Genomic DNA, 25,539 nt, shown 5'->3' with positions numbered 1-25,539 from the left:
TTGAGGAAACAGTCCCCATCGCATGCAGCCATGGCCTTCCCAAGATAGCATTGTAAGGGGAGGGAGTGTCAATTATTGTGAACTCAGTTTTTACCTTCTTGGTGTCAGCCTGTACCTGCAAACTTACTACTCGCAGGGGCTATGTCGGCGTTCCATTGAACCCGACCATTGAACCATTGGATTGTTCCAGATCATCTTGGTGAAGGCCAAGCTCCTTGTAACACCTGACATACATGATGTCACAAAAGCTGCCCTGGTCGATCAGTATTCGCTTTACCTGGCACTCTCTAATCTGGAGGGATATTGCCAAGGCATCGTTGTATGGATGTTGTACCATCTTTAGGTCGTCTTCAGTAAAGGACACCACTGGTCCCTGGCACCCGTCTGCCCTTGGTCTCTTCTGTCGGACCTGATACACATGTTACAAATGTTTTACCTTCCGAGTTTCCCCACGTATCTCGTTCTCATTGACCTTCGAGTGAATCGCATTGACCACTCGAGGTCCGCCTGCTTGCGGTTGCGGTGCTGGTGGAGGTGGTGCTGCCGATGTCTGAGGGAGTCTCACTTGCTGTTCTCTTGTCCTAGTTTCATCTACCAGGTCCCTTAGATGACCTTGTCTTACCAGGTCTTCCAGATGTGCCTTTAGGGCTCTGTACCCTTGAGTTAGATGCATATCCTCGTTGTGGTAAGCACAGTGTTTCCCCAGACTTCTTCCCATAAATTCACCTAGAAGCTTCTCTGGTGCTCTATAATAGGGCTGATTCTGGATTCTGTCTAATACTTTGTAAACTGGAATACGGTGTGACTGTCTGGGCAGCCCTTAGTCCTGTCTCCTGTTTATTGTATTCTCCATTACCTCGGCCTCGCTTGGGTGAGTTGTTTCTCTTCTCCTGTTTTGACGCTTTTATCCCCGGCGTGTCCTCCTCGGCCCTGGCATACTTTTTATCCTGGCCATAAGTTCCTCCATACTCTTTGGTAATGTCTTTGCCATTGATTTTCGAAGCAGACAATCATCTTTCAAGTCGTTCTTAAAAGACATGACTGCCACCTCTTGATTGCATCCTGGTATTCGGTTGAACGCCTCATAATACCTTTTGGCATAGGCCCTAAGGCTTTCATCCTCGCCAATTCTTAGAGCCATCAGGGATTCCACCCTCAATGGCTGTAGTTTGTTTGTCACAAATCTAGCCACGAACATCTCGGCTAGGCATTCCCAACTTTTCACAATTCCTTTCGGTAACTTGGGAAACCAGTCTGATGCGATTTTCCCAAAGAATGAGGGGAACACCTTGCAGAGCAACGGCTTGTTCCCGGTGTATAACGCCATTGAGTTCAGGTACAAGCCGACATGAAAGTTAGGGTCAGACTTACCGTTGTATATCTGGAATCTCGGCATGTGGAACCTTTTCGAGGCCTCAAACTTGTCCAATTCAACCGAGAACGGCATTCTTGGCTTGACCGGTAATGTTACCTCAGCATCTTGTCGTTTCCTCTAGAGGTAATCCCTCAGATCCTCCTTGGTCCGTCCAGGAGCTCGGCTATCAACGGATTTCAGCCTTTTCGGTGCGCTACTCCCAGTATCGTTATGAGTCCTCTTGGATCTTTCTCCATTAGTTGCGTCGAAACACAATTCATTCCCTTGAACATGCCGATGTTCTTTGGGATCAGCTTCTTTGGTACGATGCATCCTCCGAGAATCTCCCTTCATTGACTCTCCTCGCTCGACCTCCCTTAAAGGTCGGTGAGAGTGTTCCTTGGTCCTGGTGTGCTGGGGAACTGTAGGGACTGTTTTCTGCCCCCCTTTCTGGGCATTGTTCTTGGCCGTTAGAATCGGTGTATCTTGTAACGGAAACGATGGCTGCATGATGTTGTTCTGCATAATGAAATTGACGACTGATTGCAGGTCCGCTAATTTATTTTCTATTTCCTTCATCTCTCTGTCCCTCCGCAGGCATCTATCTTTCCATACTTGGAGATCGTTCTCGTTATAATACCCGCCTCGGTCTGCCTTATTTGGTACGTCTCCCTCCTGGCCGACGTCCTTCTCTCCGAGATTCTGATCTCGAGTTTCTTCATTGCAGTTATCCTCCTCTACGTTGGGATCAAAATGTTTACCACTTCCAGTAGAGATGTCGTCCCCAATCTTTTCTTTCTGTCCGTCGTTGGCCATCTATTCTCCTTTCTTTCCCACAGATGGTACCAAATTGTGTGTGCTATTTTCTGACCACACTGCCAAACAGGTACTCAGCTGGAGAACACTGGCAGAATAGATTGCGCCCGAACGACTTGTCATAGAAAGAAAAGACTCCGGCGGTGGTTCTTCCACCCCGGGACACTCCGACAATTAAGTCAGTAATCAATATCTCTCAAAGATAACCAATTGTGCTTAACTCACAATGCCAAAATATAAAAGCGTACCTTAGACCCACAATGGTGCCCTCCCTTATAACCAGCACTAACCTGATCCTTGTAGAAGCCTAGCTCCTCTTGGATTCTGGCTCAATGCTTATCCTGGACTCTCCACTAGATAAAGATAAACTTCTTAAAAGCTTTATCCTTATCCAAGCCAAGGTCCTCCCCCATCCTCGGACTCCTGTCCCTTATCCGTTCATCTCAGATTCCCGTATCTCCGCAGATAACCTCGGCCTAGCTGAGATCACCTCAGCACCATCACCAAGACACGTGGCACCTCGGCTGGCACTTCGGTGCCACATTGATTACGTGCTGTCATTCAAGAAATATGTCCCCACAATATTGAAATAAAATTGTAAGTATGAGATTTAAATTATTAGAATTGAAACTATATCGATTAAAGCAACACTTCGCTTAAATTACAGAGACTAATGGTGTAATTTATCCAATATAGTCTATTTTGTGAAATTTTTTATATTCTTTGAAAAATTCAACAATGATATTGACTAATGAGAGAGATCCAAAACAAAACAAAACAAAAAGAAAGAAAGAAAGTTTAGGAATACAAAAAATAATTATAAAATGGGGATGGATAAGATTTTTAAAAAATGAGTTCCATTGAAAATTTTTATTTAATTATGTATATTCTGTGTTTTATTAGGTGTTGGTAGCAGAATTTTGAGATTGAAAAGATGGTGTATGGTATTAGTGCTTTGAGGACATTTGGTCCCCCTACTTTTTTTCTCCATATGATTTTCATTTCCAACATAAATGAGAATTTGATTCTTTTTCCAACTTTATGCTCTCCCAATTTAATGCAACAAAGAATCCTCTGAAAATTAGTGGATTTGGACCATTATGCTGCCTTTTCCATCATTATACTACATTTGCTAAATGAACCTTGAAAACAATGACTGAATTGCAATTCTAGATAAGTTTTTCTTGTTATAAGATTATCTATAAGTATTAAATATCATGAAATTTGCTCCTTTTTTTTGGTCAGTTAATAAGAGATAATCTATAAGTATTATAAAATTTACATAATTATTTTACATACATTAGGAGATCTAAGTATTTTATTTATAGCTAAAATGATTCTTATATTCCGCTCATAATGTGACTTTAAATGATTTATTACTGAATAAGACTTTCATCATAAAGTGTATTATTCTTACCTTGAGATAATCTAAGTTATATATTTGTCTTATTTTATTTGCACCAAAAATAACCCTTGAAATATAAGTTAGAAATTGAGTTTGGCAATATACCAAATAAGTTGTTTATTGATTTATTAACGTATTTCTATCACATTACTTCTTTAACTTTTTACATATATTTTCATAATAAATAAAAAAGTCAAAAAAATAAATCATACCCAAACCACATTTCTCTTCTTTTACAAAATTCAAAGGACAGGATGAGGAGGAAGTTGACAACAATGAGAAAATGTAGGAAAATTCACACTCTAAGAAAGAAAAAATGTAGGAAAGGATTCTCACTTTAGGAAAATTACCATTGAAAGGTTGGTAGCAGACCCACCCACAAATGGAAAAGGAAATTGAAAATCAATTAAACAGTCATCAAATAATTGCATCATGAATAAATTCTTTTGTGTGTAAATGTGTCGTAGAAAAAATTTGCGTTAAACACATGAATAGATTTGCATTATAAAATCTTGTGTCCCCATAAAAATGAAATTACTTTTTCACTATTTCACTAAAATGTAATTGAAAGCACCTTCTATCTAGTCCAAAATTAGATTGAACAATGCTATTGATCGAAACCATTTCATATAGAGCTCGTCGAGTACATCATTTTTGTAAAAAATTATGTTAATTAAATATTGATAGTTTACTTGATCATATTATATGTGTTTTAGACAATTATAATTTTAAAAATAGATCGCAAACAAAAATACGATCTGATCAATGTAATTTTTTTACAATTTTTGTAAGAATTATATACTTAACAAATTATACACATTAAATAATTTAAATTATCAAAATAAATCTAAAATTAAACCCTTCAAACTCAACAATACTGTCTAATCCCATTCTTAACCAGAGAAGATGTTCTCAATGCAATTTTCCCCAAATGGAAAAGTGATTCCGTACTAGTCATCAAGATGTGGACAATCTCTCTCCCAATCCCAATCACAATCACACCACCAGAGGGCTCCCTCTAGAGTCAGTCATGGCTCTGAAGTCAATGCTTAAATGTATAGAAATTGGAAAATTCTTTCTAATTCCCACTTCGATAATGATGCCCCAAATTCCCCATTTCTCATCTTTTTTTTCTATTGTCTGATGGACCGTTGGGGTGTATTTTCTCATCAACCAATCAACCCCCCAACCCCACCAAAAAGATGAGAAAAAGGATTTTTTATTAATTAATAAGTGTTGTAATTGTACTTGTTGAAAATAATTGAAAAAGTGATTGGTGATTGGTGGTGGTGCTTAATGTTCCATCTTTAGGTTTTTAACCTATGTTAATCTTTCAATATTCCGTTCAAAATAAAAAAATAAAAAAACTTTCAATATTTCTCGTTATGTTTTTCCTCCTTTATATATGAATTTCTTATATTTTGTCAAAAAAAAATAATACACATATATATGTCTATATTAATTTTAAACTTTATTAATTAATATTTTAAGATATTTATTAACAATATTCACAAAATAAATGCAATTAATACAAAATAAAAGCAATTAATTAGGCTGAAAGAGTAAGATATATGCAATTGGAAAAGGAAAATATTATGGATCCTAAATAAATTATCAATTTTTTTATCAAATCTCTCATATGGGTGTGGAATCCACACACGTGTGATTTGTGTGAGTCAACACCTATATAAAAGGTTTAATAAAAAATTTAATAATTTATTTGAAATTCTTAGCAATTTTATTTTTTATTTTCATTGAGTTTGTTTTCATTAAATCTTGTCATTGTGTTTAAGTTGTCTTTTAAAAAGAGGAGTTTCTTTTTAGTTGGCAATCAAACTGGAGAAGTATTTTGTTAGGGTTGGATGAGCCCATCTTAGACCCACTTGAATAATTTATTTTTAAAAGTTGACCAGTAAAATTTTAAAAATATAATCACTATTTTTTTTTGTAAATAAATGTGATTTGATTATATCAATATTGGATGAATTTGAAATAAATGGTTAAAATCATTAAAGTGGAGTCAATATACAAAAATAATAGAATAATGTTTACAAACATAAAAATTATACATAATGATGTGCCTTTTCTTGTGATTGTTTCATTTAAAAACACAAGATTCATCATTATGAATATAACTATAAGTTGTCATTACCATATTATTTTAAATTATGTATAAAATTCTATTCAATATATCATTTTTTCTAAACAATAACTCTCTAATTAAATTACTTGACTCTTAAAAAAAAAAAAAGATAAATTATAATAACACCCTCATTAGATTTGTTTAAAATACGATTTATTTCATGTGATTTTAAAAATTACATTTCGCCCTTTGAAGTTTCTAATTTTATAACAAATGACTCATTTTATTAATAAATCATCAGTTAATTAATAGTTTTTGATGATATTAAAATTTTATTTCAGTTAATAATTCAAGTGATTTTATCATTATATAGGAAAATAGCTAAAAAATTTATTTTTTTAATTATTTTTATTAAAAAAATATTAACAAGAAAGTATTTTTAATTTTGTAAACTATATAAAACAATTCATATTTTTTTGACAAAAAAAAACTCCACCTCAACTAATGTATTTGTACAAAAAAAAAAAAGAGGAGAGAGAAAACTAAAGTCTAGAGAGGGAGGGAGTGGCAAAACACAAGTGTAACAACAAAACAAAAGCAAATAAGCAATCCCCTTCTCATCATCAAAGCCTTGTTTTTCACTCATCCATCTCTTCTTCTCCACCCAAAAAACTAACCCAACCCTCTCTCTCTCTCTCTCTCTCTCTCCATTGGTGGAGAGTCACAAGCCTATCAATGGAGATCATCACCTCTAGACCTCAAGAGAGAGAAAACCCATCTCCCACAAACTCCCCCAATACCAGCAGCACCAACAGCAATGGAGTCCTCCACTCTCAAACCCCTCCTCTCACCCCAAAACCCCCTCTCTCCAGATCTGAATCCAACCCCTACCCAACAACCTTCGTCCAAGCCGACACCACCACATTCAAACAAGTCGTCCAAATGCTCACCGGGTCGTCGGAAACTGCCAAGCAAGCCTCCAAACCACCGTCCTCCGCCGCAGATCCGCCGCCCTCCAAATCCTACATCCCACCAATCAAAAGCACAGGTCAAAAAAAACAGGGATTCAAGCTTTATGAGAGAAGGAACAGCCTCAAAAATGGCCTCATGATCAGCCCTCTGATCCCTAATTTGGGTCAGAATTCTGGGTTTTCGCCGATGAAGACGACGGCGATGGAGAGCTTGTCACCGAGTATACTCAATTTTCCGGCGCTGGTTCTGAGTCCGGTGACGCCATTGATCGAAGACCCGTTTGACAGGTCGATGGGGAGTTCTTCTTCGTCGTTGGCGGAGGAAGAGAAAGCGATTGCGGAGAAAGGGTTTTATTTGCATCCATCGCCGAGAACTGCGACTCCGAGAGGGTCGGAGCCGCAGCTCTTGCCACTGTTTCCATTGACATCTCCAAGAGTCTCAGACACTACTACTTGATGAGAAAATTGTTAATTTGCGTGTAATTTTATGTTGGATAGTTTGGGGAGAGGGGTAGATATTTGGTTGGGAGGTGGGAATTAGGAAAAAAATTTACAAATATATGAGGATGTAAATGTATCTGTGATGAGATGCAAATGAAAGACGGTAGGGTGTAAGTGTCTCTTGCACCCCTTCCATTCCATGTATTTGTAATTTTTTTCCTCAACTCTCACTTACGTATTCCCCATATTTGGTTCAATGGTACAATTTGATCTTTCTTCTTCCATTGTTCCAAAAAAAAAAAAAAATGGAAAGATGTTGGTTTGGTCTGACTTGTGTTAGTGATCTTGGTGGATGGGTTAAAGTTATGAAAACAATCTCTCTAACGGGTAAAAAAGAATATACATTGTATTTTTTTCTATACCTGTTTTAAGTAAGAGTCACGTGTAAGTTCTCTTTTTTGTGTATTTGGCCTTACTTGTCATTAGGGTTTATCATAAGTGGCTTGGATTCAAAAAGGCATTTTGGGCATCTTGGTGGCCACAAAAATAGTCTCTCTAAATACAAGTAAGACTTCCTACATTTTGTTCTCTCTATATCTGTTTAGCATGAGTGGTGTGTAAGTTTTTTGTTGAGCCAGTGTTGCTCGATTTCTTATTAACAACTCTGATCGATAAGTTGAAGTCATGAAAATGGCATTTTCTTAATGGTGTGTTTGGTTGAGGGATTTGGAGAGGGATTTGGAAAGGAGAAGGGAAAGGGAAAAGGTGTGTGAAACTGTGAAATATAGGCATGATTTATTCACATTTCACCTACCTTTTCCATTTCTCTTTCCAAATCCCTCTCCAAATCCCCCAACTAAACACAGCATAAATAGGGATAACATCATGTACATTTTGCCTTACTCAATCTGACCTTTGTGGAAATTTCGTGTAATGAATTGTCTTTTCTTTTTCTTCTTTTAACATCACCTGATTTTTTGTGTTTCTCTCTTCTCTTCTCTTCTCTTGGCAACAATAGCATATGAATGAAATTTTGTGGAACATGGACTTTAGGAGAAATGTTTTTGCCTTTATGTTGCATTGCTTTGTTTGTTGTGTTTTCAACAACCAAGAAAAAAGGTCATTAAAGTATCATTGCCATTGGTTACCTAATGGGTGGAATTATTAAATTCATATGCTTTGCATATATTCACATACACAATTGATAAACATGAAAATGTTAATGGGTAGGGTATCCAATTCATATTCACACCACATATTAGTATATTACACACAACTAGCAAAGGAAGTTTGTGTATGGGAAAAAGATATAGGTTTGCCAATTTCTTTCTAGTTGCTTTTTATTTTTATTTTTAAATTTGATGTGTTTAATAATTGTTAAAAAAGTTATTTTTTTCCTTGTAAAAATGTTACCTTTTTTAGTAAAGCCAAAATTTTACCCAAAAATAATTTATTTAGCCAAAGCCAAACTAGTTGTAAATTACCAATTTTCTACTAATTACATGTGTTGTGTAGTTGGTAAAAAAATTAATAATTTAATAGGCGGATGTAACAAAGTCAGTGTTGTTTCTCATAACACTAATCAGAATCCTCTATTTTTATTTTTTTTTGTAATGATTTTTAGTGGCAGAGCCAGAATTTATTAACAATGGGTTCAATTAGCAATCAATACATTATATAAGAATCAACTTATTTTTAAATATATATATATTTAAAAATACAAAAAAGCTAAAAACATGCTATTTCATTTTTATTTTGAATTAAATTTCCAGTAATAATAACATTTTAAGGAACTTTTTCATGTTAAAACTTGGCATCCTCTTCAATAATATATAATTTAGTGGGGGTCATTTTGATGAAATTCCAAAATATCAAGTGATTTTTTAAATTTATTTCATGATATTACAAAGTATTAGTTAAAGTATTAAATAAACCCCACTTATCTATAAAATTTCAGTGGGTTCATTTAAACCCACAACCATGATGATCTTATTATGGTAATCGAATAGCTCAAACTTAAATTTAAAGTAAAATGACATCATTTTGAGCATGTAATTTAAAATAAAAAGATAATATTTCAAGTTTACATCATTGCAAAAAAGGAATGGTGGAGGATTCAAGTCCTCTCACAACAACAATGTTATGGAGGAAAAACAATAATTAAAAAAAAATGATTAAAAAAAATAAAATGTGCAAACAAGATTTAGGGGTTGTTTAGGGTGTCCTAAATAAGAACACTTTTTATCTTTTTAGACTAAAAAATTGAGAAAAAAATATGAATGTTTGGATTAACTTTTTGACTTTTTATGGAAAAATGTGTATTAAAAAATTGTATAAATTAGTGTGTAGGGAAAAATTAGGATTGGAAGTTGTGCAGCCGTAATTTTTGACTTTTGGTAAATAGTGATAACTTTTTAACTTTTTGAATAATTTTTTGATTTTTTTTACTTATTTTTAACTTGTCAAACTTGGCCTTATTCGAGGCGCCATTTGGCAAGGGTTAAAAAAATTATTATTTTTAAATAATAGGTCAAAAATCAAAAATTTATTTGTCTTAAGCTGAAAAAATAACTAAAAAAACTTTTAAAAAATCACATTTTCAGTAACAAAAAATAACTAATTAGAAATCACCAAATATTTTTTTAGATTCTAAATCCAAAAATAAAATAAAAATAAAATTTCAAAGTAACAGCTGGATGCTCTAATGAGGTAGTTATTGAACCATGCGTGAAAGACATTAATAACCCAACAAAACCATAAAAAATAGAGTTTCAATTCTTTGACCATCAACGGTTGTAAGAGCAGTTATGACTAATTAATATACATATCATTTTTCCAATAATTGATTATTTTCTTAAATTTAATTGTGAAATAAAATAAATTCATTCAAGATATTTTTCTATATTAGAGCTTTTAAGTTGTAATGAAGTGTCTTTCTGACTTGAGAGGGTATCCAGGAGAGAGAAAAAGAGAGAAAAAGAAAGTGGGACTTATTATGATGGTGATTGAAAAAGAAGTAAAAGAGAGTATGATCAAATTTAGCCTAAAGAGAAATGGGGACACCTTTTCTTTTTCTTTTTTCTTTTTTTTTTATATGAAAATGTAATCTTGTCACAGTGCATATATCAATTTTTTCCTGTGCACATAATTTGATTACAAAATTAAACATAACTTCTTTTTTCTTTTTAATAAATTGAGAAAAAAATGAAAGGAAAAAAAAATACAGACTAAACCGGCTGTCGCACCAGTGTAGAGCATAGAGAGGGGGATTTTATTGGAGGGGCTAGGGAGTAGGGTTGTAGCGGGTCGGGTGGGCTAGGGAGAGGGTCACAATGGAAAATGGCTAGGGGTTGGCAGTCAAAAGTGGAGATGGTGGCGATAGTAACAGTGGCAACCAAAGGTGGTGGTTGGGGGTGGGATAGAGTTATGGCTTGAAAAGTGATGGACATCCAGATGGGGGCATACTCAGCATTATGGTGAGTGTAAAAAGATTATTAAAATTAATAATGATTCATCCCACTAAAAACATCACCACTAATAGCACTAATGCATTAAAAAAGTTAAAAAAAAAAAAAAAAATATAACTCCAAGACCAAAACATCACATCATTAATGGCGGGACCCACTGCCACCTAATTAGTGGGAGCACTAATTAGTACTCCCAAGCATTTTTCTATTAAAATCACCCAAAGCTCCTGTATGGCCCTTTCTTCTTTTTTTTTTTTTGCTTTTTTTTTGGTGGTGTGGTAGACAAGACAAGACAAAAGGTTCCAATTTCACAATTCCTCAGAGTATCTCAACATGACAAAATTATGGTTTGGTGATGGGATAAATTCAATTGGCATCCCAATTTGAATTTTATTGTCTAAAACAATGAACCAGACCACTTTTTTGTTTTGTCATTTTTTAGGAGATAAGAGAACAGTTGTCCTAACATATGTGGTGTGAAGTAATGCTCCAATACGACCAAATAACTTCTCTCAGCAAGCCATTTTTGCCCATTCACCATAATTTACCCCTGCAAAAGCCAAGGTTACCCTAATAATAAGAACACTTCAGTAATTTGTTACTTTGTTAATTTGTACCTGACATGTTTACTCACATCAGTGCCAGTAAACAGAACATGCATTCAATCGGGTAAACAAGCTCATGCGAGCAATATCAAGGATAAACACTTTCAGACAAGTCATTAACTGCAAAGGAAACCAAGAGAGACAGACTGCAACAAAACATGAATTCACTGTCAAGTTCCATTAGGAAGAGATTTTATTTATCTTCATGAATTTATGTCATGTTCTGCAAGATTACAGAGGAACAACACATCCAGCGTTAGATTTCTGAGAAAGAATTGATTGTCTTGAACCCATGATTCTCTGGTAGAGGTCCATTTCCCAGCCGCACAGAAATTATCACCTCCAAACCTGAAACATTTATCCCAATTCAAATATCAAATTTCAAAACTGAGCTCTCCATGTTCAGATTTCAATTATTCAGCCTAGTCACTGTTTGGTTTTCAAAAACTATGTTCTCCTCACTTCTTTTTAATCGCATTTTTTTGTATTTGGTGAATTTTTTTCTCCATATTTTAGTCTCTTTTTGTTATTTTTAAAAAAAAAATTGATACACCTAACAAGTGAAGTATATGTGAAGAAATCTGGAAAAAAATTCAGAAAAGACAAAAAAAAAAAAACAAAAAAAACACAGAAATGTGCTGGCTTTTCTTATTTTTACTTTTGGTTTTCTATTGTTTATGGTGAAGTTTTTTCATATTTTGTTCAATTTTTTATTTTTTATTTTTTTACTTTTAGATACATCTAGATTAGGTGTATGAAAAAAGTTAACTAAAGACCCAATAATAAAACAGTTTTGAAAAAATGAACACCTTTGTTTCAATACTTGTTTTTGTGTGATTTGGATTAGGTCATAGATGCACAAAACAGGAGTGGGGACATGGATGGGGGAGCAAGGGCCCAATAGAAGAGTTTAAGGATGGGAGCAGAAGCGGGCGCTGAAGGTGGGAGTGAAGTCTGGGATTATGGGGCAAGGCCCGGCTACTAAGGTTTAGGTTTTGCTAGTTCTTAGGTTGGTCTGGTGCTCAGGTATGTATTTTCTTATGCCTCTCTTCTTTGAACTATCTACTGTACATTTTTATCTAATGGATGAAATGATGTTCTTCCCTTTGCCAAAAAAAATCAAAAGAATTCAAGGTTTAAAATGGAAATCACATGCACATTACCTGCTGCCTTGGCAGCTACAGCTTCTTGATAGACATCGGTCACAAATAAGATCTGTGATGGCTTATCTACGCCCACTGATTCTGAGATTTCAATGTAACTTCTTGTTTCTTTCTTGTTCCTGCAAGTAATAGAAGTTAAATGACGGTTTATTTAGAATCAAATGGTAGTAGAAAAAATCATTTTAAAGCAGAGAATTGCATTTAAAGATTGTATAACATACCCCACTGTGGTATCAAAAAATCCACACAAGTATTTTCTTAAGTCCCCATAATTTGAGTAGCCAAATAAGAGCCTCTGTGCCAATCTGCTACCACTGGAATATATGTACACCTGAGGAAAGGGAAGAAGTTGAGAATCAGACAAGATCATTTAAGAACCTTCACATGACAAGATTATATGCCGCTCCCAGCTAATTATCCCACAAAATTAATGGAAAGGGGATCTGTATTGGAGAGTCCTTCAATAATAGAATCAAGAGGGAGCGTAGGAGGAGATAATAATAAGTATGTTGATCATCAAACCATCTCCTTTTCATAGTATCAATCAGCAAATCTAAAGATTTCCACAGTTCCATATGGCAGTAACAGATGCCTTCTAAGGGCCTGTTTGGGGGCAGCTTTTCTCAAGCTGAAAGTTGATAATTAGAAAGCAAAAACTAAAAGCACTCCTTCCCCAGCTTCCAGATTATCAGCTTTATTTTCAAATTTAAGCTATTTTTGCTTCATAAGCAAACAAGCTGTCACACACGCTCAAATTAAAAATAAAAAACTATAAGTAGCGCAATAAACTGCACCAAATAGCACCTAGTGTCAAGTTTTGACAAATAATTACAAACTATATCAGTGAAGGCTTCATTCCTATCATAGCATCACCAATTCCAAATATTACAGAAAACAAAAGCATTTCAAGTAGTATTCTTTTATCTTTGGAAATTAATAATTGCAAAACCGTACCAGATTTTCCATGTGCACAGAACCACACGAGAAAACAATGCTGGATAAAATAAAACAGGTTCGAGGTATATCCAAGGGGAAAACCAGTAACAAAAGGAAAGGAAAAGAAGAACATAAAAATGACCTTGATGCCACAAGCATGCCACTTCTCAAGAGCTTCAGGCACATCATCAAAAACTATACCCTCTAGATCATTATTCTGGAATCCAGTCTTCCACATATGACCCTGAATCCTTCAAATGTTAGCCAGATTGTGGAAATAATTCCCAGAGAGTATTTTTGCTGTAATTTCCATTTTGCTTACCTGCAATTGTTTTAAGGAAGTAATCTTCCTGTCAGCTTTTATCATTGCTTCCACGTTGGCAATCAAAGCTGTAATGACCTTCTCTTTCCCTGCATCATCAGAGGGGATGGGCACAGCACCAGCAATTCCTCGTTCTAAGTCATCCTGTACCTGCAAGAACATAGAATTTCATACACTTCATTATCTTTGTTTGAATAAGTAAATTTGGACTCCAGTGAAATGTATGAGAGATGACTTTCAGACTCCAACCCAATAAAATAAAATAAAATAATGCTCATGATAGCTTCCCAAAATCCACAGGAACAAAGATATGTGCATGTTGGTGAATATACTACTAAATACCCGACTTTCATGTCTGAATTCTAAATGTCCAATTATCATTTACAGTAAAATAATGAAGAAAAACAACAATTCACCAAAAGGTTGCGTGAAAAATTTCTCAGAATATTCTTTTGCACATTTTGAAGATAAATGAAAGTTAACTCTTTTTATTTGGAGCATCCTCGACACCCCAACCTCCCTCGAAAGAAAAAGGAAAGGAAAAGGCCTCACTTGAGATCGTAACAAGTTAATGTCATCTTTGGTCTCTGCAGTGTCATATGTTGCATCTAAATGCCTCCCCACATTGTCACAGGCATATGGAAAGAGAACATCAGTAACAAATGATATGGGAGTAGTGGTCCCTTCAATGTCCAGAACAATGCAACGCTGCAGTAAAATTTAGTAAATAAACAATACAAGTTAGAATTTGAACCAGAATTGAAGAATGTCATCAGTCATGACCTTTCTAGCGAAAGGGAGAATATTGACAATCATCAACAACTTACTCGTGATGGCTCAATGCCATTATTTGATACAAGAGACCCTGCCTTCACAGACATGGCTACATTCTGGTGACCACCTAAAACTCCTCTGGAAATGGGACCATGATTAGGGGTAGACCAGTCCAGGCCCAATTGATGAAGTTTAATAGCAGCATCAAAGAGATAGTGGTAACATTCAGCCTGGAAGACTAAGTTGTCAATTGGAGATAAAGCATATCAAATAAACTTTAAAGCCATGACAAGTGCCTTCATCTTCATGACAGAAGAGCATTCCTTATAGAAGGACAAACAAGTCAATTCATGGAGATTTGGTTTTAAAATATAATGTAAGGGGAAAAAATTGTACAAGTATGCACACATCAGTTCCATGTTATCTAAATTATACAAATACAGTCCCAATAAATTTTGAGTTCAGTGTGGGATTTGTTGGAGTGTTGGGGAAACAGTTTTCAATGGAAGAGAAAGAAGAAAGCCTTCGTGGTTGCTCCATTTTGTGTTATATTGTGGAGGGAAAAAATAGACACACTTATGAAGAATCTGAGTTACAGATACAAAAACTTGAGATGAGTCTTCTGCATAATTATTTTTTGTGAGTTCTCTTTTCTTCCCATAGTATTTTTAGTTGAGCTCAATTTTTGTGTCATTTATTTTTTTTTTAATCCCTGTTAGTTTTTGTACAAAGGGTGTGCCCCTTTTGGGGTTTTTTCATTTTTGCAATACAATATTTTCTTATACATATACAATTAATTTTTCAAAATTTGGGAACATCCCATTCAAATGAATGCTCCTATCTGCATTCTTTTCCTAATTCTTGCATCTACAAGTTGTATACATGTTGTGATTTCAGAATGGAATGCGAGTTAACTTCATCAGAACTTGCAAATGCAAAAGTCATCAATACCAAATTAAACCCACAGTAAATCAGCCTATAAATATAATGATAATATTATGGGGACCTAATTTTCTGCCTGCTAACACTTTTCAATCCATGGCAGGAAAAAGGGATGTAAAGAAGGGGGGGAAACATAGAAAGAAGGCGGTGTTGTTGTTTGAGACCATATTATATTTTTTAAGCTTACAAGAAGAGAAATATTTTAAGAACACTAAATCATTTGATCAGTATAAAAAATGTGATTAAAAGCCAGTATTTAAATGATATTCAAGAAAATATAGGAACTGAAATGAAGTTCTTTGCAACTGATCAATATTGTTCATATCTTCCCCTAGATAAAACAAACCTGGGTTTTAGCACTGATCCAAGAATCCCCCCATATATATATGCCATGGTTCCGAACCAGCACAGCTGTTGTTTTTGGATAAGCTTCAATCTATACCACAATGGGAAAAGCTCAATCAGTCTGAAGCAATATTCACTCAGAACAACAACATAGAATCAGAAATTCTCTACATCATTTTAATGGTCCAGAGGTTCATGTTTGGCGTCATTTTTTCACCTCTTAGTTTTGAGTACAATTCTGTGCTTCAAAATTAAAAAGGAAGTCTAGCGAATACTCGCATACATATACAACTAGAAAACAACCAAAAGATCTCACCGCATAAAACATACAATGTTTTCTGGACACTAGCAAATGAACACAGGAAAGAGCAATCATGACATTTTGAAGTTTCTTCACCGCAACAGAACAGTTTTGGTAAGAAGGAAACAACAAGAATTGGCAACATGCATTAAAAGCATAACATAAAGGGATCATAGAAGCAATAGTTTGATACAAACCCCTTGGGTAGAACTCACCCTTGAAAAAATATAAATGTAAATAATAGTTAATTATAAATAGTACATTTATATAATAGTGGCAGTATATATTATTATTTTGGTAAAATATTGACTTTTTTAGTATATTTATATATATTGTATATATAATTGTATAATCAAAGTTTTAATTGTAACTTTAATCTCATACGCAAGTATGAATTTATAAATTTTTTTGGCTCGTTAAGGCTCGTGAACAGGCTCGAGCTCGAGTCAAGCCTAAGCCAACTCGGCTTGAGCTCGGTACGTTAAGTTTTTATTAAGCTCAAGGTCAAACTCATTAAAATCTTAATAAACAAACCCAAACATACTAAAGCTCGGCTCGGCTCAGCTCGGCTCATTTTGCAGCCCTTGCCGATATGGGATCGTAGCATACCACAACACTCCACAGTCAACGTCCACGGCAGCCCACTCTATCAACACTAACCTGGTGGTAGCCTTTTCCCTTCTGGTAGCTTCACTCAACTATCAGCATTCGACACCTTTTTAGGTGTCTTAATCCAGCCTATAGGTCGCCCCCTCCACGGTTTGAACCGGAAAGCCGCACCCATTCGATCCCACACTGGCATAGGTGCGTCCGATCCCATACTTGACGTGGTGGCTGGCCCCGATACCAAATGATGCGTACCCCTTGGGTAGAACTCACCCTTGAAAATCGGCTTGCAAAGGGAGGGTGCCCAAGAGGCTTATATGCATATGGCCAACGCCTATGTTAAACAATTCTAAAAAATGATTCTTATTATCAATTGTTTGCACTTCAATTTTCAATATGTAGAATTGTTTAATATTTCGCAATAAACTACCAAAGCAATAAAATTCTTAAAAATTATGTAAACAAACCAACACTTGAAAAGAAGCTGATATAATTGTCAGATACATACACATTTACACAATCGTTTGTAATTGTTCATAGTTTCTAGTCTGCACAGATATCAAAAATTCAGCAAAGCTAAGTAAGCAAAGCGAGCTTTTTAAAGAAGCTGATAGTATTCTGAGATACAAAGTTACAAACCCATGCAATCACATGTCATTCTTGTTCAGATCTAAGTCCATCAATCAAATTGAAACCCATGCAGATATCTTTTTCTTTTCTTTTCTTTTTCTTTACTCAACATCATGCAAAATCCGCATTTCAACTCAAAAAGTAATGCATTTGCTAAGTTAAATGAATAAACAGAACATACAGCTTCAGCAAGAGAATCTGTCAGCTCCCGCTCATGAGCGGTGTTTTCTATTATTGGGACAACAAGCTCATCATAATAGCCATGCCCTTGAATTCCTTTTATCATTTCCATATGAGTAATCTGTAATCAAACAAAAAATGCACAATAATGAGATGGAAGACCCAATCAAGACCAAACAAAAGTCAATTTTCAACACGTTGATGGAACCATCTGTTAACGCTGGCTGTTGTCAAAATAGCCTCGATTATTATTTGGTAATGAGATAATTCCCCAACCACAGTTATCAGAATAACTCTCTTGCAATGAAAGAAGATGCCCATTTCTAAAACCCAAAAATTAATATATATTACAGGGAGAAAATTCTTTTCCATTTTCCATAAAACTCTTGTAGATGCTCTAAATTTTTGGGGAGAAATGTTCCCAGGAGTGGTACGAATTGAATTTTTTTCTTTTTTTAGTGGCACATAAATCCCATCTTAGGTGCAGGAATCCCCTACAGGGGTTGACATTTCTACTCTAGAACCTGGATTCCTTGATTAAGAGCAATAATCGAGTTAGATTGGGGATTACATATGAAAAAATAGATTGTGGAAAAGTTATTTTAATTGTTTATACTCAAGTACAAGAGCTAAAGTTCAAAAATTTACTCGAAACTCCTTTGCTAAAGGATTTATCATTGTCACGAGACAAGATTCCATTCCATGACTGTGAATAACAGCACCAGCATTACGCATATCGTATGCCTGCAAAACAAAGCAAAGGTGTTATTTTACTTGGCAAAAGAAAATCATAAAAATGAAAGAAAAAACCTAAATGAACCTAGATTTATTGAATGGCTACACCCCCTGAAACATCAAAACTCTGTTTCCCACACCTTGGGCATTGAGGGCTTGGCAATGCTAAGGTTGTAATACTAGGGATCATGATGCAGAGGACATTCACATGCACCAATTGCAATATTTCAAATAATTTAAGATGGCTCAAACATGATAACATATAGGAAGTTGAGAAACCAAAAAAAAAAAAAAAAGCAACAGATGGAAGACATACACTTAATTCTTTTTGAGATCAAGCAAATGGTATTTTTTTAATTATATAAAATGTAAAAATAAATGTTGCTTTAATCTGCATGCATGATAATATTGACCCTGTTTCCTTAACAATTAGACAATGCATTCTCAATCCCTAGTGCACATACAGCTCTAAGCCTCTAAGCTGTTGAAACTCTCTCTCTGGTCACCTCCATGGAAGCACAACAAAACCAATGAGACTACAAATTTTAAAATTTATTAATATTGATAGTGAAGTGATTTGGCAATAACATGGAAAAAAAAGAAATAACTCAACCTGATTTCCTGTGTCATATAAAAGCTATAAAATTCAAGCTTAAAAAATGAAAATTATGAAACTTAATTTTGAGAAAGAGCATGTCATAAAGCATTACTCAATTTCAAATTTTAACTATTGTCACCAACTTAGTTCTGAATTTTCCTCAAATAGACACAAATGATAAAGGAGACAGTCTCCAATACAATGAAAAAGATACGAGATTAAGGCCTTGTTTGGGAAAGGCTATTAATTGGCTTTTTAGATTAAAATCCACAAAAAGACAAAATAGGCTAAAATAGCCAATAAGACAAAATATCATATCAAACCCATAATTATTTCACTTTTTCTCTCACAAACATCACATTTAACTACAAAAAATCCAACTATCTTCCCAAACACAAAATTATTAGCCTACTAAAATAGCCTAAAACTAAAATAGCCTACTAAAATAGCCAACTTCCCAAACAAGGCCTAAGGAAAGAGAAAAATTACAATTAAAAAGGAATAAATCACTATGGCAACCTCCCAAGTTCCCAACCTATGTCATGTAAAGCACCATGGACTTGGGTTGCAAGTTTTGGGTGTGGATACGTATGTAGAGATTGGACCTATCAAACCTCAAATTCAAAAGTATGCAAACTCGGTAAAAAATGGTCATTTTTTTTAATCTATTTTGTAAGATAATATGATGTCATATGTAACATATGGTGTCAAAAAGACATTTTACTCATTTGATAGTTACTATACAATAATATACACATATAATGATAGTGTTATATACAAAACATATAAAAAGTGTCCAATGGAAAATACCACACACATATCCCACACCTTTGTCCAAGTGTGAGGTGGGTATATGATTTATTTTGAAGAGTCCATGTAAAATAGTTCCCAACAAATACCTTCATGCATGGGTTGTAATACTTCATAGAATGCTAGGTTCTAATTGGTCCTCTCTTTCACAAATCCATAAGGAAGAAACATTTAAGGATAGGCACATTCCAGATTTATTTCTTTCCTTTCCTTTCCTTTTCAACCATTTACCTTTACAAGCCAATTACATTAAAAATATATTTTAATAGCAATCCAATAGTCATTAACATTCAGAATTCTTATACTCTGGTAGTTTTGTTTGGACAATAAGTGAAAGAAATACAAAAGCATTCAAAAATAAAACCTCCAGCTATACTATACCATAATCAAATATTATATGGGTGATCTAACTCCTTGTAATAGTGATTTCTCCATTACCTACCAGTCATTAGTGACCTGTTGCTCCTATACTCTAAAGTAGATTTACCACCATAATACTAAATTTTGCAAAGCACCACATTTAACAATATTCTAAATATATATATGCAATGTTAGACACAAGAGACTACTCAAATTACCCAAAAATAGTCCCTTTTCATTCTAAAATAAACAAGTTCAACCATTGAATGGAAATTTTAGCCAGTAATCTATTTGAAAATAACCTATCCTTTAGAAGAACTCCAAAATTATAGACTGGTTTAACTATTCAAAACACAATGAAATTTTATACCATAATAGAGAATAACTGAAATCATAAAATTATTGTGCGCAGCAATAATACAAATCCCCTTCAACAAGACCAACAAAAATATAAAAATGAAATTAGAGAGACCTAATGATAACCCAAAAAACAGATAAAACATACATAACCATCTGTGGGTAAATGATTTTAGCAACATATAGCATTAGTAAGAGCATACCTTCAAGAAGAGAGAAGCACAATCAGAGCATTTAGGAGGCTTATAAGGGTATGGCTTCGACAAGGGCGAAGACAGTGTAGACCCACTTGGAGATAGCACGTACATGTCCTCTGGAACCATTCTTTCCTTTTGCACACCTATCCACACACACAAAACAAACAAATACAACTAAAGCCACTACAAAAATAAAAAGCAAAAAAAACTCAAATGAAATCAAACAAGAAATAACATAAAAATATGATCCTGAATAAAAAATAAAAACAGATTTAGACACAACACATAAATACCTACATGTGCATATACATATACATATACATATACATATATATATGTATAAGTATTCTTTCCTTTTGTACGCCTGTCCACAAACAAAAACAATTGAAGCCACTACAACAATAACGAACAAAGCCCAGATGAAATGAAACAATAAATACCATGAATATGATCCTGACTCAAAAATCAAACGAGATTTACACACAACACAACATAGAAATACCCACATGTACATATACATATATATAAGTATAGAAGTGAAGATAAGAACTGAGGCCTCTACAACAATAACAAACAAAACCCAGATGAAATCAAATGAGAAATAACATGAATATGATCGTGAATCAAAAAATCAAAACAGATTTACACACAACACATAGATACCCACATGTGCATATACAAATATATAAGTACACAAGTGAAGATAAGAACTGAAGCCACTACAACAATAACAAACAACCCAGATAAATTCAAAGAATAAACAACATGAATATGATCCTGAATCAAAAAATCTAAACAGATTTACACACAACACAACATAGAGATACCCACATGTGCATATACATATATATAAAGTATATACAAGTGAAGATAGAGAGGAGGGTGTACCGGAAGGGGACATGACGATGAGTTGGTGGGGTTTGGGGATGGAATCGTCGTGGACCTTAATTGTGATGCTACCGCCAGTCCCGGAGACCCAACCCAGATTGTAGAATTGACGACAGAGCTCTGATATCAAGGCCTTTGTTTCTCTCACCGGATTGCTTTCTATATACGCCTGCGAACTTGTCGCCATTTTTGCTCCGTTCACAGCCATCGATGCTGCTGCTGAAGCTGCTGCCATCTCTGGTTGAGAGAGAGAGAGAGAGAGAGAGAGAGACAGAGACAGAGACAGAGACAGAGAAAACGGGGGCTGCGTTTGGAGAGTGAGCACAGGGTTCACTTCGATACTATTTTAATTTGGTGTTAAAAATTATCGTTTAAAAAAGATTTTTTTTATTTTTTGTGCGAAAAAATATAATAATTGTAATTTGGAGTTAAAAATTTTCGTTTAGAAAAAAAAAATTAATTTTTTGTGTGAAAAAATATGATAATTATAAATTAGATATAATATTTTATTTTAAAATAATATTATATATATCAATTGATATACTAACTAATATATCAATTAATAATGTGACTTAATATTAGTATATTAATTAATATACTAATTGATACATATAATACTACTGTTTATTTTATTAAATTAAAAAATTTATTTTATCTTTTTATAATTAAAATAAGGGTCCAACTTGTCTAAAGTTGAGATCAAGACTGACCCGTCTAGTCCGGCCTATGGGGTCCATTTTTTGGACCCGTTTTGATAATATGAATCGTTCAGTGTATACAACTCGTCGAGTACTATATGCTTGTAAAAAATCACGTTGATCAAATATCAATAGCTATATGATCAAATCAGTTTTGTATAAAAAGAATAGACGGTGAAAAAATTAACGGTTGATAAAAAACTGTTTTGTTCACATAGCTATCGATATCCTATTAACGTGATTTTTTACAAGCATATAGTACTCGACGAGTTCTACACATTCAACGATTCAGATTATCAAAACGGGACCCGTGGTGGACTCTCACGAATCCAACAACATAAGCAAGTCCGATCTTAAACTGGACCAAAGTCACTGCCTCAAAATAACTCCAAACCCAACTTAACCATCTTTTCAAATGTCGCCAAAGGTACATAAATTTAGGCCAAGTTTGGCATGATTGAAAAAAAATAAAAAGTCAAAAATTACTATCCTATTTAAGTCATCTCATCTTATTTAAGTCACATCATCTCTCTAACACATCACTTCAAACCCACCCAAACTCAACCCATATTTCATAAAAAATCAAAAAGTACACTTATTTAGTCTTCCCAAACTAGACCTTAGTCCCGTTTGGAATGAAGGCTGGAGATAGAATATTTTAGTTAAATAAAATAAGAAGTGATATTTAATTTATAATTATTATTTTTTTATAAAAATTAAAAGAAGTGACATGGAATCGTGATGAAACTTAGAAGTTGATTGAAACACGTGGCATCTAAGGAATGCCCTTGTGAATCGTGATGTTACATTACAACTCACAAGTACTAATCAACGTTTGGTTTGAATTCAATTTTTAAAAAAATTTATTAAATTTTTTAATATTTTAAGTAATTTTTTAATTTTTAAATATATCTAACATAAATACATTTAAAAAGTATAATATTTGTAAAAAAAATTAAAAATTCATTAAATATCAAAAATATAAATAAAAAAAAAGAATTCAATATATTTTTTGTTTGCTTATGTATTTATTGATTTTTTAAAATATTTTTTTATAAATATTTTATTTTGAGATACATTTAGGTAATATACATCTAAAAAAATATAAAAAAATTACTTAAAATTTTAAAAATATTCATTAAAAACAAAAAAAAACACGAAAAAACAAAAAAAAACTCAATTTTCATAAAATTGAATCCGAAAAATTGAAACCAAACACACTGAATGGTTGTTTGTGTAACAATCCAGATTTTTAATTATTCTGTAGAATTTATACTAATATTATTTAATTACAGTTAGGAAAATATATAATTTATTATATATTATTATGTGTAATTTTGTAAAATAATGTAATTATTATAAATTTAGGAGTCCAAGTATAAATAAATAATAATAATAATAGATGTGATAGTAAAATAAATAATTAATTTATGTTAATATACGATAGAGTGTAATTTAATTAAGAATTAATTTATTTATATAATTATATTAAAATATTAAGTTAAAAGATAATTATCTTAAATATCTATTAAGGATAAAAATAAATTTATATAATTATAATTAAATCGTAGAGAAAACGTCGCCTAGCCACGTGTTGCCTGTGGATGGCCTCACCTCCCTATAAATAGGGAGGCGTTTCTGGGTGAAGAAAAGAAAGAAGCAAGGGAAAAAAAATAATGGATGTTAAAAATATCTTTACTAATAAAAAGAAAGAGTGAGATATTAAAATTAAGATAGAGTTATATTATACATTGAGTCTTCAAAATGTATTTTACGTATGTTTTGACTTACCATACTTATTTTATATAAATTATGTTTTATAAATTATATTAAACTATATTAATATTTCAGTTACATGGTTTAATTTCTAAACCTATTTTTGAAAAGGAAACCCATGGATGTGTTTGTCTATATTTTAAAGAATATTTGACTATGACCTTATATACAATTATGTTTTGTAAGTACCACCACGGGAGTCCCATGCCTTGGGGGACCTAAATAACCATCGGTCTCTGTTTGACCACTTTGTAGTCCTCTGTCTGTCTTGAATCCATTGACCTCTGTTCTGTGCGGAGCTAAGTGCTATACTATTGTGGGAGCCACCTCTTGAATCCGTACCTCTATTCTGTGCGGAGTAAAGTGCTGTGCAGAGCAAAGTGCTACACTATTGCGGGAACCACCTCTAGAATCCGTACGAGCCACCTTTTAAATCCGTACCTCTGTTCTGACTGTCACTTCTGTGACCTCTGTTCTGTTCTGTACCATGGTTATGGTTATATATTTACATTAATTCTGTATTTCAGTTTCTGCCACTTAAATGATTTGTTTACCAATGATTTATTTACATAATCTCAGTTTAAAAGTCATCACAAATTCTCTCTCTCTAAAAACCTCCACCCCCGGGCCTCACTTTTGGCCGGCCAACCGCCGCCATTGGCTATGGCGGTCGGCTGGCCCAGCTCTCTTTTGTGTTTGTGTGCGGTTTTATGCCTTCAATAAACTTGATTCCCACATTTTCTTTCCACTTTGGTGTTCTTTTTTGTTTCATCAAGGGTGCTTATTATGGGGTTGCTCGTTTTTGTTTCAACAGGGGTGCTTATTTTTAGGGTCAAAACAGAGTAGAAGGAGGACGGTTTTGGACCGGAATAGAGGATGGCCAGACCTGGTTGGAGCTTCATTCGGGCGCTCTTTTGCGAGTAGGAGTTTGAGGGATGAGCTCGGTTTCGGATCTTTGGAGTTGCTTCGGTGCTTTTGTTTGGAGAGAACGAGGGTGTTGTAGTTGATCCAGATCTGTCTAAGTTTTCATTCGAGCGCTCCTTTCGAGTGGGAGTTTGAGGGGTGAACTTCATCCAGTTGAATGGTGGTGTCTCGGCGGTGTTTCGATGTTGTGGTTTCGGTGGCGGGTGTCTTGGGTTTGGTGGGCAGCAGCATGGGTGATTAAATTAATCGGGTTGATTAGTATGTGTGGTTTGTTGATAAGAGGAGTAAGCTGTTTAGGTGTTGTTCGGAGTTTTGAATCTGAAAACAAGTTTCCGTCCCTGGAAGTGGGTCTTGGCATGGTGACCAAGCTGTGTTCAGATGGGTGGTCATGGTGTTTTCTCGGTTTGGTGTAGCAGAATGTTGTCCGGAGTGGGTCTTGGCTGGGTGTTGAGAGTCTAGTCGCATGTGGGTTTCTGCTGGGCATTGGGAGGCTTTGGGAGTTTAGCAGCTTGGTGATGACAGGTAATGGAGTTTTTCCAGCCATGGAGATGGTGGCTATGGAGTTTTTTCGGCCAGCGATCTTCCTCGGTAGGTGCAGAAGTGCGTGCAGCAGGTTGGGGTAAGGTTTAGCAGTAGCAGTAGCAGCTTGCGTGCATAGGTGTATGATTTAGTTGAAGCTGTGGACGTTGTCAGCCGTGGGGCGTAGCTGTGGACGTTGGGAGTTGAAGCTGCATAGGTGTATGATTTAGATTTCAAAATTTGCAGGTGGGCGGCATAGTTTAGTGTTTTTTTTTTTTTTTTTTTTTTGCTCTTGGGTTTTGGCTTTGTCTTTGGGTTTTGTGGGTTGATTTGTGG

General features: G+C 34.4%; 2 protein-coding genes across 2 annotated transcripts; one reads left to right on the top strand and one right to left on the bottom strand.

Moving 5' to 3' along the window:
* Positions 1-6,241: 6,241 nt before the first annotated feature.
* LOC114299696 (VQ motif-containing protein 4) lies at positions 6,242-7,268 on the top strand. Its single transcript, XM_028244493.2, has one exon. The coding sequence runs from the start codon at positions 6,394-6,396 to the stop codon at positions 7,084-7,086; it is 693 nt and encodes a 230-aa protein (XP_028100294.2). The 5' UTR covers positions 6,242-6,393; the 3' UTR covers positions 7,087-7,268.
* A 3,908-nt stretch (positions 7,269-11,176) lies between these two features.
* LOC114299702 (putative bifunctional methylthioribulose-1-phosphate dehydratase/enolase-phosphatase E1 1) lies at positions 11,177-21,628 on the bottom strand. Its single transcript, XM_028244504.2, has 12 exons — positions 21,287-21,628; positions 20,405-20,541; positions 17,990-18,085; positions 17,343-17,462; positions 15,626-15,715; positions 14,391-14,567; positions 14,116-14,271; positions 13,564-13,713; positions 13,384-13,485; positions 12,527-12,636; positions 12,306-12,424; positions 11,177-11,490 (listed from the first exon to the last, which is right to left on the bottom strand). The coding sequence occupies exons 1-12, from the start codon at positions 21,519-21,521 to the stop codon at positions 11,399-11,401; spliced, it is 1,584 nt and encodes a 527-aa protein (XP_028100305.2). The 5' UTR covers positions 21,522-21,628; the 3' UTR covers positions 11,177-11,398.
* Between the last annotated feature and the right edge of the window lie 3,911 nt (positions 21,629-25,539).

The sequence above is a fragment of the Camellia sinensis genome, chromosome 7, assembly GCF_055761805.1.
Source record: "Camellia sinensis isolate YWXY chromosome 7, ASM5576180v1, whole genome shotgun sequence".
Taxonomy (NCBI): Eukaryota; Viridiplantae; Streptophyta; class Magnoliopsida; order Ericales; family Theaceae; genus Camellia; species Camellia sinensis.
Note: the sequence above shows the minus strand (reverse complement) of the source record. Positions and strands in the feature narration are given on the sequence as shown.

Excerpts from the sequence above, each read along its gene's own strand:
- LOC114299696 (XM_028244493.2), top strand. The coding sequence starts at position 6,394 with ATGGAGATCATCACCTCTAGACCTCAAGAGAGAGAAAACCCATCTCCC.
- LOC114299702 (XM_028244504.2), bottom strand. The coding sequence starts at position 21,521 with ATGGCAGCAGCTTCAGCAGCAGCATCGATGGCTGTGAACGGAGCAAAA. Across the intron at positions 14,568-15,625 it reads GGATCAGTGCTAAAACCCAG|GCTGAATGTTACCACTATCT; the intron begins GTTTGTTTTATC and ends TTAGTCTTCCAG. Across the intron at positions 11,491-12,305 it reads TGTAGCTGCCAAGGCAGCAG|GTTTGGAGGTGATAATTTCT; the intron begins GTAATGTGCATG and ends TAAATGTTTCAG.